At 35.5% G+C, this 21,129-nt stretch overlaps 1 protein-coding gene across 1 annotated transcript in view; it reads right to left on the bottom strand.

Annotated features, from left to right (window-relative positions):
* Window positions 1-21,129, bottom strand: part of LOC148944707 (uncharacterized) — a 117,698-nt gene that overhangs the window by 39,233 nt on the left and 57,336 nt on the right. The window contains exons 3-5 of the mRNA XM_089100083.1: window positions 16,424-16,561; window positions 3,911-3,997; window positions 1,020-1,115 (exon numbers count right to left, since the gene is read on the bottom strand). Coding sequence (XP_088956209.1) covers window positions 1,020-1,115; window positions 3,911-3,997; window positions 16,424-16,561 — 321 coding nt within the window. The remainder of the gene's footprint in view (window positions 1-1,019; window positions 1,116-3,910; window positions 3,998-16,423; window positions 16,562-21,129) is intronic.

Raw genomic sequence — 21,129 nt, forward strand, 5'->3', positions numbered from 1 at the left:
TTGAAGTAATGATGCCAGGGCTGTTTTGGAAATTTTAAAAAACTTTTTTCAGTCTTAATGATCGAATTTTAATGTGAGTTTCTTTTATATTATTTTTTTTTCTTCGTTTGTTTTGCTGAGGACGGCCCTTGGATATAGGGTCGAAATATTCATTTAAAGTTGCGTTCCACTGTCTTGTATAAAAATTTCCCTATTATTCTACTTATTGTTTATGATGGAAAGGCAGTGTGATCTTCGTCGCTATTTAGCAGTAGTACACAACGCAAGGATCGAACCCACGACTTGAGATTAAGAGTCTCCTGCTGTCAGTTAGTGCTTTTTAAATTTAGTCTTCCGACGAAAAACACTGAATTTAGTCTTTAGCATAGGCTCGTTTCGAGGTGTCTGGCTGTAATGCTTAAAATCATTTATCAGGTCATAATATTTAAGTTTTAAAAGGGGGAGGCGGGTCATTGTACAAATATTGTTCCCAGGTGATACCCCTTCCTCTTAATTCTGCCTCTGTGTAGGCAACGACCTGATAGTATTTTTCTTTACTTCATACTCAAAATACTTATTTCAATAAAGGGGGGAAATCTCACCCCCCCCCCTTCAGTGAAGGTTCTTGGTGCTGCTTCCCCGAAAAGAATATTATGGGTTTAATCAGTTTAATGTCTCTTGATTTTGATCATCTGACAATTTATCGAACAGATTTTGTCAGTTAATATGGGCTCAATTAGGAGTTTGTCTGATATACCAAAAATAATTTTGTTCAGGTCTTAATTTCTAAATATTTCAAAGGTGGGGGATTGTCATTAGAGAACCTTACTCCTAGGTGATAGCCCTCCGTCTACTTCTGTACTAGTACGGGCATAAATGCTGAACGATCTCAACCGTCTTAGCAAAGGTTTTTTTGTGCTATCCCTCCCCCCCCCCGTACAAAAATATTTTTTATGGAGGTAATGCCATGCAATTTAATCGCTTAATATAGCTGATTTTTAAGGTCATATAGCCTAACCACTAAGGTCTTAAGGCCTTACCACTCCAATAGCATGCTTTCGGTCATGAGCTTCTTCAACTGGAAAATATCCAACGTACATAACTTCCCCTCCAGATCGCTCAAGCAGCTCTGAAATCTAAAAAGAAGGCTCAAATACAGCAACTTCAGAAACTATTTTAAATCGCAGCGCAATCCACAATAACAAAAAGGGTAAACCATACTTCACAAAGACCGTAATTGCATTACATAACACAAAATATGATAAATAAACAAAGGAAAGGAAAAACTCAAAACATATTACTAATGATAATTTCAATTGGAAGTTCAATTTTCAATTAAATTAATGCATATTTAGGCTTTTTCGTGGTTATAGGCCGTTGGTTTTATATATATGCTTTTTCCGTTCTATTTTTTTCGCAATGACACTATTTTGATAATTAAATCAGAGAAAGTTGTCATAAAAAGTAAATTATATTTGACGTTGATCCTATTAGATGGCTGGAAAATTTCTCAAAGTAAATATGCAACCTTTTGACTAGCACGTCGATCGTTTTATTTATATGCAACTATTCTAATAAATTATTAATAAATTAATTATCTTAATTATTAATCATCTAATAAATTATTACTAATAAATTAGTAACAGGCCCTATTGCAGGCAGTGATTGTTGTCATCACTTGGTAGCTTTTTTGTTTCTTTTTTTCATAGATATCCTATCATATGGTAAAGTATTTATTATGAACTCAATAACGAGGAATAAAAGGAATAAAATTCAACGGAATACGGTAACGAGAATGTAATGGAATGGAATAAAATAGAAAATTGACAAAGAGGAATAAATGAATAAAATGGAAACTTTATAACGACAAATAAAAGGAATAAAATGGAAAACTAATAACGAGGAATATAATGAAAAAATGGAAGAATGGGATAGAATGTAAACTCAATAACGAGGAGTAAAAGGAGTAAAGTGGAATATTAGAATAAAATGAAAACTTAATAACGAGGAATGAAAGAAACATAATGGAATAATAGAAAAATGGAAGAAAATAAAAGAAAATAAAAACTAGATAACAAGGAAGAAAAGGAATAAATTAACAAAGGCAAAGGAATAAAACAGAGCTTTTAATACAAGAAATAAGAGCATATTTTTTTCATACACCCTTTAGAACTAAATTATTGAAAGGAATTAAGTAAAGTCTAAAGATAGGTGCCATTGCAAGATGAGAGCCTTATTCAGTTGGAGGGGATGTAGCACCCCCATATTAGACTTTGGGCGGGTCAAACAGTATCCCCAAGTAATAAGAGTGAAAATTTAGCTTGATTTCCTAGCAAAAAGAATAGCCAACACCATCTACTCCAAAACCCTAAGATTATCTACCCCTTTTAAATTTTTCTATATACAACTTAAGTGCTTGACGGACTCGGGTTAAAAGCATTTTTTATTAATTTAATTCAATATTTTAATAGCTGGGTTTGTTAATACTGGTAGTTTCGAATAAATTTTGCCCTTATTCATTACTAGTTTTCTAATTCATTATTAATTTGACATTCATATTAATAAATGTCATAATTAATATAATTCATATTAATTCATGTACCAAAATTCTCCCAACAATGGACACTTTATATAACAAACATGGAAAATTAGGGGATTAATCATATGAATTTATCAGGGCGGGGGGGGGGGGGATTAGGAGTTCTGAGGGCATCCTTGTTTGGATTCCTGCAGTATGGCAGCTTAATTTCAAGTTCATAGTTTTGCTAAGACTGGGGACAGAAATAATGAATAACAAGCGTGTTAAAGCATCAAACATTAAAGCATCTGTCAAATGTTAATGAAAATGTTAAATATAAAGTTACATCCACGTTAAAGCATCACATTTCTGATTGCCTTCACCTTCCAATTTTGGTTCATATGTGTATTGTTTTTATTTGTTTGCTAAGAGCAACCTTCATTTTTTGCAATTGTTAGTTTCTAGGTTCCCAAAATATAGAGGACAGTGTTTTTCCTATGTTGAAGTTATAACACCATCTATGTAATTATTCACACTTCTGAACTGACCATGCATAGATAGCAGTATATATTTCCATTCCTCAGGCTAGAATTAAACTCGTAGATTAACAATTTCCCTCTGTTTGGTGAACAAACAATTCTCCCTTTCTGTTGGTAACTTGAAAATGGCACTATAACTTTAATACCCGTTCGAATGAGGTCTCTCTCAGTTTTTTAGGACTACTGATGCGATAAGATCATCCCTTAGAAAAAAATAAACACGCATCCGTGATCATTCACAAAATATGAGTATAATAGAGATACAAAATATATAAAAAAATTACAAATCCCAGAATTTGGCAGATTGGAGGTTGAAACCTCTTCAGTAGGATTCAATGATACGCTAAACCTTATGTTGCGATTTTCATTGAGACGCCTTGACTTTTTGGGGATGTTTCATCTCATTTTCGAAAATCACGAAAATTTTATAGGGTCATATCTTTTGATAGGTAACATTGATCCTAACGGATTTTATAAATTTGTAATCAGAATAAGAATTTAATTCTTTTGATGTATGTACTGTTATTACATTAAGAACTATAGACAAAATAATGACAAGGTACCAATAGGCATCTAGAAAGGAGAGAAGAGGCCTTCGGGGCCATGCCTCCAAAAATCTTAAGATTTTTGCGGTTCTACCTATATTTTTCTGTATTCTCTGTGGAATTTACCTATATTTGCATTTCCATCAAAATCCCCCTCCTCCCCAAACACCCCAAAATGCTGAGCAAAAAAAATCCTGCGTACACGTCTGTGCACCAGAGATACCTCTAAATCAATATTGTTATCGGTACTATAAGTCACAATAAAACCACATACAATACAACCATAAACCATACAATACAACCATAAACCATAAAAAAATACAGCTTACCGGGTCTCCAGCTGCTGCCCATTCACCAATGATATCCTTCAGTATCGAGCCAGCAATATTCTTATATCGTTTATTTCTTTTTGCAGGCTGTATATAATTATAAACAAAACAATATATTAATAATTGAAATAATTATTATTCAGTAATGTATAAAATCTCCATATATTGCCTAAAATAACATTACAAAATTATAATAAATTTGTACAATTATTGCAAAGCATATTTTGAAGATCCATGGTTTATATTACAATTTGTATTTTAGTCATAAAAAACAACATCATTTCTATCATAACTGACCTAAAGTAAAGCTGCCCCTAACATTTGCTTTACCGGGAGGGGAGGGGAGGTTAAAGTTACGGAACCAAGCCTCAGAGGGGTCCCGCACAATTTCTTTTATGTGATAATTTACGTTCAGAGTTTTTTTTAATTTAAAGTTGAAATCTTTCCAGTTTAAAATTATTAATACGTCATTTCTTCCTTGTATGAATAATCTAGTTCACGGACCTCTTTTGTATTTTAAGCTTTTTTTTATTAAAATAAAACCCTTTTTTTTCATGGAAAAACACAGCTCGGATACAAAGCTTATTCTTATAGAAATAAAACTCCTTTTTTTCAATGCAAAAAACTGCTCGGTTAAAAAGCTTGAATTCTAAGTAAATAAAACCCCTTTTTTTCAAAGCAAAAGACAGCGCCGGCTGAAAATCATTTCCGAAGTGCATGGCAACGTATTTTGTACTTAAAAACATAAAAAAGCCTGCGCACTTCAAATACACAGAAAAAAAAACTACACATTTCAACTGAATAAAGGTCATTTCTTACAGGTCTAACACGACAATATAAGTGCAGAATAACTGTTATTTTCCAAGAGGGATCCTTAGTATTTATTATTTTAACATGTCTCTCATCATTCCCTGAAAGTTTCAAATTGATACCCTTAACCGTTTCTGACACTTGTAGATATACCTTTTGTTATCCTCGATGCACACAAAGTGTCTTTTGATTTACTTCAACATCAATCCTCTACATGCCTTGAACGTTTATATTACATGAAATATTACACACACGACTTTTTGACAACCTGGACACATTTTGGTGTCTCTTGATTCGCCCAACATCCATCTCAACATTTACTGAAAGTTTTAACTTAATATTCTTAACCGTTCCCGATATATTGGCTATATGCAGTTTTGACAACCCCATTGCATGAAATGTCTTTTGATTTAGTTTAACATTCTTCCCAACATTCCCTCAAAGTTAGGACTTTGCAACACCCTTTGCCGTTACGGAGATATTGAACATAAACCCTTTTGACAACCAGGACAAACTCAATGCCTCTTAATTCAGTCCAACATCCATCTCAACATTTCCTGAAAGTTTTAACTTAATATCCTTAGCCGTTCCCGATATATTTCATACATGCACTTTTGACAACCTGGTTGCATGTAGTGTATTTTGATTTAGTTTAACATTCTTCCCAACATTCCCCCAAAATTTTAACTTAACACCCTTTACCGTTACGGAGATATTGCATATACACCCTTTTGAACACCTGAATACACTCAGCGTTTCTTTATTCAGCCTGACACCCATCTCAAAATTTCTTGAAAGTATTAACTTAACATCCTTAGCCGTTCCTGAGATATTGCATGTACGGACTTTTGACAACCTGGATACATAGTGACTGTTTAACATTCCTCTCAACATTCTCTGAAAGTTTTAACTGAACATCCTTTGCTGTTAAAGGAGATATTGCACACACATCCTTTCGACAATCTGGACACACATAGTGTCGTCTAATTTAATCCTACATCCCTCTAAACATACGCACTTTTGACAACCTGGATACATAGTGATTGTTTAACATTCCTCCCAACATTCCTTGGAAGTTTTAACTGAATATCCTTAGCCGCTAAAGGAGATATTGCACAAACGTCCTTTCGACAAGCTGGATACACAGTGTCGTCTAATTTAATCCTACATCCTCTCAACATCTCCTGAAAGTTTCAAACTAATATCCTTAGGCGTTCCTGCAATATAGCAGATGTGCACATTTTGACAATCTGGATGCATCTGGATGACAGCCAAGATGCATCACTAAGCGCAAAAAGAGGATAAAGTATATTTTATTGCAAACAGGAAATTTATAAATACCTTATATATATGATTTTTTTATTTTTTTATTTTTACTGTACTTATATTTATTATAAACATCTTGAGAACCAAATCAGATATGAGCAAAGGGATTAAACTAGTCGGTAAGCCTTGCTTATTTTAAGCTGGTGCCTTTTAGCCAGTTATAGAAAAAATATCACATCCAGGCTTTGGATTTCCATAGCCGAATCTATTATAGCTCCATTTCAACTGTCTCTTTTTTTCAGTTTTGTGAAGACATTCTAAGACCACACTGGCAATACACAACGTAGGAAACAAAGAAAAAAAAGGAACGAAGAATCAAACAAATAGCAGAGAAAAACGAGGGTAATGTCAGCCAGTGAAACAATATGAAGCGAAAATAAGCAGGTATTTCGACAAGGATTTCCCACAAGTCGTCCTCAGTGCTGAAAAAAAAAAAAAAAAAAAAAAAATCTAGCCTTTTCAATTAAACTTCACAAGAGACAAATATACACTGAATCAAACAAACCAGAATAAATGAAAGACCATCCTCCAATTGGATCGTGCAAAAATTCTTTGCTTAGCAATAGATTTAGCTTGTCTATATATTCGATTATCATTGAAAATGCGGACAGGTGATTTTACTTCAAACTGATGAAAATTTTTATTATAAATTTATTATAAAGTTTTATTATATCATTATAAATTTATAATTAATTTTTTTTCATCTTTTTTAATTATTTTTTAGCACTGAGGACGACTTGGCGGAGGTCCTTGTCGAAATATCTGATTATTTTCGCTTCATAAGGTTCTACTGACTCACACTACCCTCGTTTTTCTCGGCTATTTGATTTTATTTTTCATTTATTATCTTTTTCTTCTTTGTTTCATAAGTTTTGTGAAGTTCACCCTGCCATCTATTTTGAATGTTTTCCGAACGGCAAAGAAACCGTCTTTTCAAGCACCAAAAAGAGTGAAAAGAAAATGCTGAATCTGAGATCCAATGTCTTCTAACCGCGGATTTCGTTGTGCAAAATTTTCGGTTGCAATTCAAAGTGATTTTCGCTATCACTTGTTCCATGCCTTTTGCTTTAGCTGTTTGGAGTCATTCGTCATCTTGCATAATTCCGCATGCGTCATAGGTATTAAAAACGATACGCCCACCCCAAGGACAAAATTATGTTAGTTTCTCTTTAAATGCATATTAATGTCACGTCATTCTAACAAAAAATATTTTTCCAAAATAAGGCTCTTAACGAATGCACGATTGTTGCTCACATAAAGAGAGTCTATTATATATATAATTTAACTAATTGTGATTGCACCGGTAGCTGCAACCAAATAAAACAATAAAAAAGGTCTTTCATGTGTGTTAAAATAAAAAAAAAGTCGCATGCTGACCAACCGATGTCCTGACTTTCTGCCTTAGGCCGGGAGCAAATCATCCAACGCTTCCCGTGTTTTTCCCAAGATTTCTCCTGGTACCCATGTAGAGCTGGGTCAAATCTGACTGAGCATACAGAGTCACACCATTGGCAGTCGTTCCAAACGAAATAACCAGCGCCACCAGAACTCGAACCCGAATCCCCAGGGTTTCAAGTAACGCACCTCATGTGTGTTAAGTAAGACAATATACATCTACAACGATGAACAACAAAGGCGCATAGGGAAAAGCCAAAAGAAGAGAACAAAACATCTAGGCAATAAACACTAACACAGTGCAACAACACAGTAAATAAACACATAGGATGAAAACTAATAAAGTCAGTGAATTTAAAATCTAATAAAGTAGACGAAAAACTTAATCTTTCCACAATTGTATGGGTTAATTTTTCACATGTTGTTATTACGTCTTAGACACCATAAACCACAGACAGTTGCCACAGTAAAGTGGTGAAAGAACTCTCCTTCGGTTTAGAAGGATCCAAATTCATCCCACTCTGTGGTAACGATCTTCGATTCTCTACAGCTTTGTGTTAACATAACCTTTTTACATTTACGTCATTTATGGTTGTAACCTACGATTATGATGTCATTTACCATCTTGTATACGAGGATGCGATATTTCTTGAAAAAAAATGATTTTTTTAATACTGTTGTTCAAGGTTCAAGGTTTAATTTTAAAATATCTGTACAAAATAGACATAAATACAGGGTAAACGCCGGAGACACAAGGTCGAATGACAAAAACCCGGTACATTAATCGGAATAAACCTGTTTGACAACAAAAAAATAAATAAGAGTTATTCCATGACTCACCAATAGACAGGCACCACCCCACAAACCCACCGACACCGGGCAAAGATCCACCGAAAATACAAAAAAAAAAAAAAAAAAAAAAAAAAAAAAAAAAAAACAACGGGCGAATAAGGGTAACCGATGACCGGCAACTCACAGGGCAAAACACCCAACAAAACAATATTATCAAATGTACCCAGATTTTCAATATATTATGAATTCTTAAAATTATTTATAAGGATAGAATGAAGTTGCTTTTTTATATTTGGAAGAGATTTGCTGCAATCAATAAATGGTAGATGAAGACACCATGAACCCATGATTGAAAATAATGGCAAGAACCGTGATCTCTCTGTGCTTAATTTTAGGTGCTGAATGTTCCATTTATGTCGGGTTTCATAAGAATGGGCATGTTGCACAGGGAAAAAATTATTCGAACGAAAGTACGTAGGTAGTTCCGACCGGTCATATTTTACCTTAAATAAAAAAGAATTGAGGGTGAATATCTGTGAAAAAGGCAAAATATTAGTTAGAAGATATAGAGTTTCAGTTTTAATCTTATTAGGATACGAAGACGGTGATGGTAAATATTTCTTTAAAATTAGAAGAGCCCGGTTTTGAAGAATTTGTATCAGTTTCACATGACATCTGAATGTTGCCAAATATATCAGAGGACAATACGTAAGATGGGAATGAACCAACGCAAAATAAATTAGACGTAGGATTTCATATGGAAAAAAATGCTGAAACCTTCGCATTATACCAACCCCCCTGAGCAACTTTAACCCGTAATCTATTACAATGTTCTTTATATGACAGATTTTCATCAATAATAATACCCAGATACCCGAACGAAGTTACCCTTTGAAATTTGAGTGTTTTAAGTAAGATCAAATTTAGTTGGAATTCCTCGCGCATTCTGCCCAATTCCACTATAAATGATAAATTTGATTTTTGGAGCGTTTAATGACAAACAACTAGCTCTTACCTACAAGATGTTATGAAAATACAATTTGAAACTTCTCATAGAAATTTTCTTCCGAATGTCTAGTTAGTAATGATTCGTTATCATCAGCAAAAAGAACATTCAGACCAAGGTTTTCTGTTGCTGATGGAAGGTCATTTATATATATTATAAAAAGCAGTGGTCCCAGGATTGAACCTTGCGGGACACCAATATTTGACAACAGACATGGATCCGAAACTGTGTCGTTGATCATAGTCACTTGGGAGCGACGACTTAGGTAAGATGCGATAAAATCGTGCGCTGGTCCTCGTATCCCATCGTGGTTTAATTTATACAACAATATTTCATGGAATAACAAATCGAAGGCCTTCTCAAGGTCCAAAAATATACTCGCCGGGAACTATTTTTTTCCAGACACTCGTGAATAAATTGTACCATAGTTAGTATAGCATTCTGCGTACTAAGCTCTTTTCTAAATCCATATTGTGTTTTTGAAAAATAATCTTTTGAACAGAGAAAATTATACATTCGATTATAAAACCACCGCTCCATTACTTTAGAAAAACCCGAAAGAATAGAAATGGGTCTATAATTTGAGCAATTAGTCCGGTCACCACTTTTATATAGCGGTAACACTCGCTTTTTTAAAAGAATCCGGAAAAGTTCCCGATCTAAATGAAAGATTTATTAAATGACACATAACTTTATTAATACTAGGTAAAATGGCTTTAACAATATTGGTCGACGACTCATCAATCCCCGGGGAATTTCCATTATTTAAAAGCTTAGCAACCTTAGCAAGCTCTTCCTGTGTTACCGGAGTTAAAAACATAGAATTCTCAGAAGAACTTCCTAGGTACGTAGGATAATCACATTGCCCATGGGACATATTATGTTGGAGCTTATTAGCTATTGACTGCCCGATTGACACGAAATGAAAATTTATGTAATTTGCCATTTCTAGTTCCCTTTCAATTGTATTACCATGGGCATCCCGTATTTTTGATGGTGAAGAAGATGTCCGCGATCGATTTAAACATGAGTTGATTAGTTCCCAAGTTTTCTTTGGGGATTTACTTACTTCATTAAAAGAATCGAAATAAAATTTCATTTTAGCATTGTGTATTATTTTTGAAAGTAGGTTTTTATAATTTTTGAAGGTTCTTCTATTTTCTTCACTTTCGAAAGATATTAAAGTTTTATAGAGATTGTTTTTATGTTTTATTGACGTCAAAAGGGCTGGCGATATCCATGGTTGGATGGGTTGATTATATTTCCATTTTCTTTTTTTCACTCTTGGGCACGACTCATCAAGTGCAGCATGAAATCCCTCTAAAAAATAATCCGTCGCAGAGTTTATTTCATCAGCATCAAATACAGGAGACCAATCAGTTAAATTCAGTTTATCCTTTAAACATACTAGATTTTTTTTATTAATAATCCGGGTTGCTGTTTCTGGTGATTTTATTTTATGAGTTTGGTATCTCACATCAGAAATTAAAAAAAAAATGATCAGAGAAATCCGTCAGAACAACCTGTGAAGACGTGGCTGGTGTTGTTAAAAATATGTTGTCAATGAGAGTTGCACTAGTCGATGCAACACGCGTTGGAATTGTACACGAAGTAATTAGGGAATTCGATGACATTAATATAATAAATTCTGTTGTATGGGTATTTTCTTTAAATTCCAGTAGATTTATATTAAAATCCCCCATAACCACAACATCCTTATCATCCAAAGATGCTAGTAAAGACTCCAGATTGCAAAAAAGCGGTATTGGGGCCGACGGGGGCTTATACACAACACAAACTTGAATTTTTTTAGTCCCAAGCCGACATTCAACCGCCAGTATTTCACACACTTTTTCAACATTATATTTTTCAAGTTCTGGCAGTCACTCAAACTGCGCTCCATCATTAAAAAATAACCCAAGGCCACCTTTATCACGGACTAGTCGATTCGTATAAACGAATTTATATCCCAGGCTTTTCACATTGTAATGTATCTTATCATTAATAAATGTTTCACAAATCCCCAAAATGTCAATTTGATTTGCTGGTAATAAATTTGTTAGTTCATCAATAGAACTCATCAGTCCTTGTACATTCACAAACCCCATTCGCAATGAATTATCTTCAAGTCTGTTTATTTCATCAAGAGAAACGTACGATGACGGTTTTATTTTAGAAAAAGTGTTATTTTCTCTTTGACCGAATACATGAAAAGTTTCAGAAAGTAAAGATAGGTTAAGGGATTTCCCCTCCAAAGCTACCAGTCTAACGGTCCCCCCCGTACCCGCAAACTTTAAATTCAACTAAGTAAAATTCGAAAGATCCCATCCCGCGCCAGTAAGCCCGCGTGATAAGGATCCCGTACCACTGCCGAGTCATGAAAACCTATTATGCTTATCATCCTTCGAGAAGACCCAAGTTGAGAAGGTATAAGTAGAACAGAAATAACTGAGGTAGAAATAATCAAAATAAACTTGAACCGAGCTAGCCTAAATAACACATCAAAATAAAAAATCAACATATCTCAAACACAAAAACGAAACAATTATCAACCTAGAGCGGGATTGATCTAACATCATAACACTAGTCGCCTTTAATATTTCTTATGCTTTTGCCCACTGCGACTCAGAATCCGATTTATACTCTAGCCAGAGTTTAGCCCCTTTTTGTTTCACTCGTGTGAGCTGTGCGGATCCATTCTCACGCTTTTCCTTACCCTTAGACAGTAACTCGTTTCTAATAGAGTTTAATTTGGGTGGCAAGTCCGTGCAAATCCGGACCCCAGTTCCTTTCAGCTTCGATATTGAACTGAAGATTGATAGAATATCTTTTTCTGTCGACACTGTTACAAAAACTGGAGGGGTGATCGGCTTACGGCTAGACACATTTGACTTCTGAGGCACTCGGTAAATACAACAGGCACAATATGTAGCAATTTCCTTTCAAATGAGCCCTTAAACAGCTTTCTATGAAGTCCCAGTGCCCCGCTAGCAGCAGAGAAAACAAATGGAAAAAAGGACACGTAAATCTCCTCTTCCAGGAAAAAAAGTGATTTTCCTTGTTGTTCAAGCCTGAGGATAGGGTTTGTTAGGGATTTTTGGCCATGCCAATTCCAATGAAGTACTTTTTTTTCAATCCGATTTGTTTTCTAAAAAATCAACCTGGCCGTAACTATGGCCGTGGTTGGTTCCTTACTAGGTTGCAGCTACCACTACAACCACGATTTTCCAAGATAAAAAAAAAGACCAGCCCATTAAATGAAAAAATAATCCTACCAAGTGTCGTCGGAATCTGACACCATGGATGTTATAGCATGATTGAAGGTATGCGAAAAGATCTTTGTGCCAAGGTTTTACAAACCAAATGAATTCTTGTGATTTACTGCTTTTTATCTTAGCGAATAAATCAAAACAACCACTTTTTAAATGCATATTTCAAATACTTGAGCGTGAATATAATTAAATGCGTTTTTTTAATATATAAAACGTTTTTTATGAATTTCTAATAAATGAAAAGTATCTATATATGCAGTTTAAATACAGGAAAAGTATTCAAACATGTGTCTAAATACTTATCCATAACTTCATTAGAGCTCAAAACAAGAGAAGAATATTAGTAGACATACTCGGATCGCGACCACGGGTCTAAATATGAGCTTTAAGGAGGGGGGGGGGGTCATTAAACAAAAAGTTTGATTTTATGTGCTTATATTAACAATAGGGATGTATGCTGGATTTTTTTTTTTATCATAGAAATGCTCCTGGTGACCATTGTATGGCCTTATTTGACCAGATTCGTCATGACAAAAAAATTAGGATGACAGATTCTCAAAGTGAGTTAACGTCAACCCAGATACAGTAGAATTATACCAAGAAACAAACAAAGAGCGAATTTCAAAATATTTAGAGGGGATAGGGGAATAAAAATTTTAATCAGTAAAAGATTGAATTTCCCGAAGGGTTGTCAGCACTCACAAATCAAGTTCATCAGGTGGGGAGTGGTGGAATTATGCTAAGCGTTACGAAGACTTTGTTACGCTTCGCGGAACTGTACGCTAAGTGGCAGAGCTGTGCGGCACACATGACAATCCAAGACGTACACCTTGCGGTAGAAAGCTGGCGACCGCTCGAAATTTTTATCCGTTCAAACAAATGGATCAAGTGAGTCAATTTACTGCGAAAATTGACAATTTTAAGATTCAGATGAATTTAATCTACATTCAAATAGCTTTCATTTCTTAGAGTTTGGTCTTTTAAATTTTGTATCATATAAAGATTCTTATATAGACGGTTACATATACCATTGTCACAAAAGCTTTTGTCTAAGTATCTGTTATGAGATTCAATTTCACCTAATGGAAGAATATCACACTTGTGAGATATCACACTTCTGAGTTTGAAGTACCAAGGACACCAAAAAAAAATTTTTTTGATTGCTTGATCAAATGATTTTTTATCATTTGATGATCAGATGAATTTTTGATCGCCTTAGATATATTCATATCTGAATCCACACTTTTCTAAGGCTATTTATTTTGGTTGTTCCAAAATTGTGAATTTTTAGTGCAGAGCCCCATTATCACCAGCGTTGCAACACTGGTGAAAATAGATAATAAGAACTAATTAGTAAATTCAACAAGGCCTCTTCTTTGTAAAAACAACACTCTGCGATGTTCCAGCGCCAAGCTGTCTGTGGAAGAAAATAAGAAAAAAAAGATGCCGTTTCGGCAGAATGCTGTTTCAAGCCAAAGTATTTCCCTTGCTATTCAAGCCAATGAACAGAAAGTTTCCTATATAGGGGTTTCGGACAAGGCGGTTCTAATGGTGTACTTTGTATTTTGATCTGACCTTTTTTTTTAGGAGTTATGGGTTTTTATATTTCTTAACATTGGACGTAATTGTCTCTTACTATGTTGCTAGCTACCGCTGCAACCCGGATATTCAAGCACAATCACTTGTTAATCCCAAAAGACTACTACATTTCCAGAGTAGAGGTACGCTTTCTTAAGCTGTTTAGTGCCATATTTTTAGCTTATTTTTGCTGAATGTTCCCAGGTTTCTGATTTTTAAAATTTGGCGTCAACTATTAGCAAAATAACTCCACAATTGAATATAATTGAATTTTCCGTTTTATTTTTCATTTCTAAGATATAGATGGTTGCGTAAGCTCCCACTTAACCAATTTAATTAAATTAATCTAATTATATTTTTATTATCCTTGGGGCGTTAAAGGTTTTAAAATCTGAAATATTCTAGTAAAGCCCTCTGAAAATTTGGCATGTCACCTGTAATATAGAAAGAGCTTCTTTCTATATAAATATCTTCCAATAAGTTCCATATTACTTTACAGTCCCTTGACCAGTCCAGAATTTTCCGTGGGAGATGTCACAAAATTTCAAATTAATGTTCTAAGACGCTTTCAGTATAATGCCACCATACTTAATTTCACATTAATTTGAAGAAGCAGAAAAACTACACGAGGGGTAATAGATGGACTCCTTACAGAAGAAGAAGAAGATGGTTTATTGGCCTTATTTTGAAAAACAAGCCTCCTAATTTTGAAGCATACAGCAAATATTGAAAGTTGGTAAAAAAAAAAAGAAAGGTAAGTTTAGTAAATGATTGCTGATAAATTGGCAAATCTAAGCAAAAAAGACGAAAAATGGAAAAAATAACAAGAATACACGAAAACCACGTTCATATTGTTTTTCTAGAGTCTAGAATACACCTTAGTAAACAAATAAAAATTTGTTATTATTCATAAAAAATTTACATTCTCGATTAAATTGACCTGTAAATAAGGCGGAAATAAAATATTTTTCGAAAGTATTCCTTCAACGAGACAAGAACAAAAGACTGGCAGTGAAAACAAGAGTAAAAGTTATGCGAAAAAAAACGAAATAATAAATACATGGTTAATTATACCAACAAAAATAACACTTTTTTGTATTTATATCAGATCCAAAACACAAGAGTATCTGCATTTGCTGTCACAAATTGAGCAAGTTTTCAATTAAAATGATCAGTAAAAAATGGCAATGATAATAAAGCTAAAAAATTTAACCAACTTTTTTTTTTTGAAAAACGCATGGTTGATTATATTGATGACAGGAATACATCTACCAAGTTATCTCAAAATTTGAAAACTGAAGCGATGAGCAGTCAAACTGTTCGGAATATTCAGTTCAATTTTTTTGGAAAAAGTTGTCAAATCAATTTCTGGTCATCTTTAATTAACATTGTTTTTTATTGGCTAGTAAAAAGAATACTTGTAATTTTTTTTTTAGCTTTCCTCATTGACAATCAAGATTTTGGCATTAATAGCCAATCAACGTATAGTAAACACTGGATAATTGTATTTAGTTGAAACTTTCAGGGAATGTTGAACTAAAACCAGATACTATGCACACTCAGCTCGTGAAAATGATATGTACAATATCTTAGGAACAGTGAATGGTATTAAGTCCAAACTTTTAGAGGAACTTGAGGGAGGTATTGAGCTCACTTAACAGGTATTCTGCGCATCTCAGTTGTCGGAAGGGCACATTTGCAACATCCCAATGGTACAACTTATTGTAGGTACTTTATTATAGTCAACGTATAATTGGCATTGGTTGACGGTGTTTAGTAGATACATTCAGGGGATGTCGAACTGAATCAAAAGATACTATGCACACCCAACTTTTTAAAATGGTGCGTGGGATATCTCATGAACAGTGGAGGGTATTAAGTTCAAACTTTCAGAGAAAGTTAAAGGGGATGTTGAACTCGATCAAAAGATACTCTGCGCATCCTAGTTGTCGGAAGGACGCATCTACAACATCCTAATGGTACAACTTGTTGTAGGTACTTTATTACAATCAACGTATGGTTGATTATACTGATGAAAGGAATACTCGTACTAAAATCTATCGTACTAAATCTCGTATCCCAAAATCTGAAAACTGAAATACTGAACAGTCAAACTCTGAACGAAACAGACAAAATCTGAGCGGCATAAAATGACAGAACACATAAGTATACGAAATAAACCTTTTACAAGGGTTAGACCAATAAGCTGCAACCCTTACAAAGTATTAGGGTTTACCATAATCTGTTTCAGTAAAGGAAGAACACAAAATCTAATAAATAAAATTTAGAACAGAAAAACAAAAGAATAAGAATGCAGAAATTTGATTAACTTACAGTGATCCCAGAAAACCTGAGTATCTTCCTCACACATATCATTGCCGAGCAGCCGACTTTTTTAATTTTTCGAGGAACCTTGCTTTCTGTCTTTCGCTTTTTCGCTGCTCTTCCAGAGCCATCGTCTTCCTCAAAGCCCTAAAACAAACAGCTTAAATGAATAAATTAATCGATTTATATTTATTAATTAATTTATTTTACTAATATTAATAATTTATATTAATAATTAACTTATTAATAAATGACTAAATTAATTTATAAACAATGTTTCATCATTTAAACCTCATATTTAACAACCACATATGGGACACCTACTTTTTCAAAATATCAACAAAATTACCAGTCAATTATTAAAAAAAAATGGGGATTGAATAAGGTGGTCAATGTTCAATTGTGCCCCCCATCTATTCTTAGGATAGACCCAGCCCTCTTCTAGCCAGATGGTTCTAACGTCAATAGTTTAAGGAAAAATTAAGAAGGGGTTGTATATAAAGTACCATTTGGCTTATACTTTCTAATATGGTGTTAGTAAAGTGTCAGTAAAAGTAAAGAGTAAGTTCAAAATAAGGTGTCAATAGAGAGTAAGAAAGTACGAGACAGAAGATGATAGAAATTTCAAATAGGATCATTCTTCATGGAGATGAAATCTGTTTTATTTCCATCCTTAACAGAAGCTTAAGTAGAGGAGGGGTGTTACTCGTGTCACGCACCCCTGCTGCCACCTATAACTTTTTTGCACCCCAAATAAGGGCATAGCCTCCCTAGGGAGAATGATTACGTAATGGGGTCAATGACCTCTTATTCCAAGGTCGAGTTATTTGATGTTTCTATGTGTAATAGCTCCGGGGCGAAGGTTGCACATGCGCATTGAATTCTAACGGGAACAATGTTATTGATCTAGGACTCAAGGGGGAAGTGAATTTCCGAGAACTTGATTGCGTACTCGAAGGGGAAGTGAATGTCCGAGAAATTGATTGTGTAATAGAAGGGGAAGTGAATTTCCGATAACTTGATTGCGTAATCGATGGGGAAGTTAATTTCCGATAAATTTATTGCGTAATCAATGTGTGTCAACAACAACAACACCGACCTTGACATTCGCTGAGAGCGTGCACTTACAACAACATCGACCGTGGAACACCTGTGCTGTCGACCTCAATTCACCTATCGTGAATCAATAATTCCCCTTAGAAACAACAAATTATTTTCCCCTTCTTGACAGATCAATCAATCAATGACATCATCTGTCAGACTTTAAAAATTTCCGCCTAGAAACATTTCTCCAGGAATAGATCCATATCATTAATGTCTTTGCCTCGGGAACAACTCTTTTGGTCGAACTCCAAAGGATATTAATAACCAAAGGCCATGGAAACAATTAGGCATAAAACATCTTAGCGATGAATTGTTTTAGCGCGCGAGAAGGTTTCCTATTAATTTGAAATGCGTTAGCACAGAGATGCCAATAACAAAGGAACACGCTGAATTTACGTTTAGTGATTATTTGGGCGAAACCGTTTTAGACAGGTTATGGAACTATTTCGGCGAAACAGATAGAGACATTTTAAAAGAAGATTTTTGAAGAGATTTTGGAGGAGGTTTTGAGTGTGGTCGTTATAATACACAAGTTTCATTTGAACAGTGTTGTGAGGTCCTCTAACCCAACCCCAAAGGGTTCCAATCCTCCTACCCCAACCCCGAAGGAAGCCCCCGGTCCTCAAAGCCCCCCAAACTCCCAAAGGCCCTCCACCGGTCCCCCAAAGGCCCACCCAGACCCCCAAATGCCATCCCCAGGCCCCAAATGTCCCCCAGGCTCCCAACTGTCCCCCCGAACACTCAAAGGCCCCCCAAGCTCCCAAAGGGCCACCGGCACCCCAAAGGCCCACCCAGCCCCCCCAATGCCATCCCCGGGCCCCCCCAAGGCACCTCGCGCTCCCAAAGGCCCAACGGGGTCCCCAAGGCCCGCCCCCGGGCCCCCAATGGCCCCCAGGCCCCCAAAGACCCTACCGGCGCCCCCAAGGCCCACCCTGACCCCCCAATGACCTCCCCCGCCCCCCAAGCCCCTCCCCCCGGCCCCCCACGCCCCCCCGAGCTCCCAAAGGACCACTGACCCTCAAGGGACCCACAGACCCTCAAAGGCTCTCCCCGAGCACCCGTCTTTCGTTGATGTGTGTTGTCTGAAACCTATGATTTGGGATGTGTAGTTTGCTACTTCAGGCCTTTCTGAGCTAAGGTTTCCTAGTATTTCCTAGGTGAATTTTGTCTGAAACCAATAGTTTGGGATGAGTAGTTTGCTATTTCAGGCTTTTATGAGCTAGGTTTCTTAGCCTTTCGTTGATGTGTGTTGAGTGAAACTTATGATTTGGGATATGTAGTTTGTTATTTTTGACTTTTCTGAGTTGGATTTCTGAGTCTTTCATAGGTGATTGGTGTGTGAAACCTATGATTTGGAATGTGTAGTTTGCTATTTTCGACTTTTCTGAGCTGGATTTCTTAGTCTTTCATAGGTATGCGTTGTCAGAAAATTATGATTTGGGATGTATAGTTTGATATTTCAGGCTTTTCTGAGCTAATGTTTTCTAGTATTTCGTAGGTGAATGTTGTCTGAAACCAATAGTTTGGGATGAATAGTTTGCTATTTTTGACTTTTCTGAGCTAGGTTTCTTAGTCTTTCGTTGGTGTGTGTTGACTGAAACCAATGATTTGGGATATGTAGTTTGCTATTTTTGACTTTTCTGAGCTGGATTTCTTAGTCTTTCATAGGCGTGTGTTCTATGAAACCTATGATTTGGGATGGATGGATTGCTACTTTTGACTTTTCTGAGCTGGATTTCTTAGCCTTTCATAGATGTTTGTTGTCTGAAACCTATAGTTTGGGATGACTAGTTTGCTATTTTTGACTTTTCTGAGCTAGGTTTCTTAGCCGTTCATAGGTGAGTGTTGTCTGAAACCTATGATTTGGGATATGTAATTTGCTATTTCCGACTTTTCATAACCGGATTTCTTAGTCTTTCGTAGGTGTGTGGTGTCTGAAACCTATGATTTGGGGTGTGTGGGATTGCTATTTTTTTGACTTTTCTGAGCTGGATTTCTTAGCCATTCGTAGGTGTGTGTTGACTGAAACCTATGATTTGGGATGGTTAATTTGCTATTTTTGACTTTTCTGAGCTAGATTTCTTAGCCTATCATATGTGTGTCCTTTCAGAAAATTATGATTTGGGAGGTGTAGTTTGCTTTTTGGACTTTTCAGAGCTAGGATTCTTAGTCACTCATAGGTGTTTGTTGTCTCAAACTTCGAGTTTGGGATGAGTAGTTGGCTATTTCAGACTTTTCTGAGCTAAGGTTTTCTAGTATTTCGTAGGTGAATGCTGTCTGAAACCTATGATTTGGGATATGTAAATTACTATTTCGGGCTTTTCTGAGTTGGATTTCTTAGTCTTTCATAGGTGTGTAGTGTCTGAAACCTATGATTTGGGATGTGTAGTTTGCTATTTTCGACTTTTCTGAGCTAGGTTTCTTAGCCTTTCATAGGTATGTGTTGTCAGAACATTATGATTTGGGATGTGTAGTTTGCTATTTCAGGCTTTTCTGAGCTAAGGTTTTCTAGTATTTCGTAGGTGAATGTTGTCTGAAACCAATAGTTTGGGATGTGTAATTTGCTATTTCCGACTTTTCATAACCGGACTTCTTAGTCTTTCGTAGGTGTGAGGTGTCTGAAACCTATGATTTGGGATGTGTGGGTTGCTATTTCAGGCTTTTCTGAGTTGGATTTCTTAGTCTTTCATAGGTGTGTAGTGTCTGAAACCTATGATTTGGGGTGGATGGATTGATACTTTTGACTTTTCTGAGCTGGATTTCTTAGCCTTTCATAGGTGTTTGTTGTCTGAAACATATAGTTTGGGATGACTAGTTTGATATTTTTTGACTTTTCTGAGCAGGATTTCATTGCCATTCGTAGGTGTGTGTTGACTGAAACCTATGATTCGGGATTGTTAATTTGCTATTTTTGACTTTTCTGAGCTAGATTTCTTAGCCACTCATAGGAGTGTGTTGTCTGAAACTCATGATTTGGGAAGCACACGAAAACTTACATTCACACAAAAACTTAAATTCACACAAAAAATTACACACACACACACACACACACACACACAAAAATTAAACACACACACACACGAAAACTCACACACACACGCAAAAACTAACACAAACACAAAAAAAAAAACACACACAAACACACAAACACACACAAAAAAAAACAAAAAACTTACACATGAAAACAAAAAAACTCACACACACACGCACAAAAACTTACACACACACACACTCACAAAACTTACACATACACACACGAAAAATTACACACACACACGCCAAAACTTACACACACAAAAACTTACACATGCACACCAAAACTTACACACCCACACACACACACGAAAACTAACACACACACGCCAAAACTAACACACACACAAACACACACAAACTTACACACACACACAAACACAAACAAACTAACACATTTACACGAAAACTTACATTCACACAAAAAATAACATACACACTAAAAATTACACACACACACACACAAAAAACTTACACACACACACACAAACGAAAACTCACACACACACACGCCAAAACATACACACACACACAAACAGACACACACACACACAAAAACAAACACAACAAAAACAACA

This window comes from Artemia sp. Qi Xiang Cuo, chromosome 14 (assembly GCF_049724085.1).
Source record: "Artemia sp. Qi Xiang Cuo chromosome 14, ASM4972408v1, whole genome shotgun sequence".
NCBI lineage: Eukaryota > Metazoa > Arthropoda > Branchiopoda > Anostraca > Artemiidae > Artemia > Artemia sp. Qi Xiang Cuo.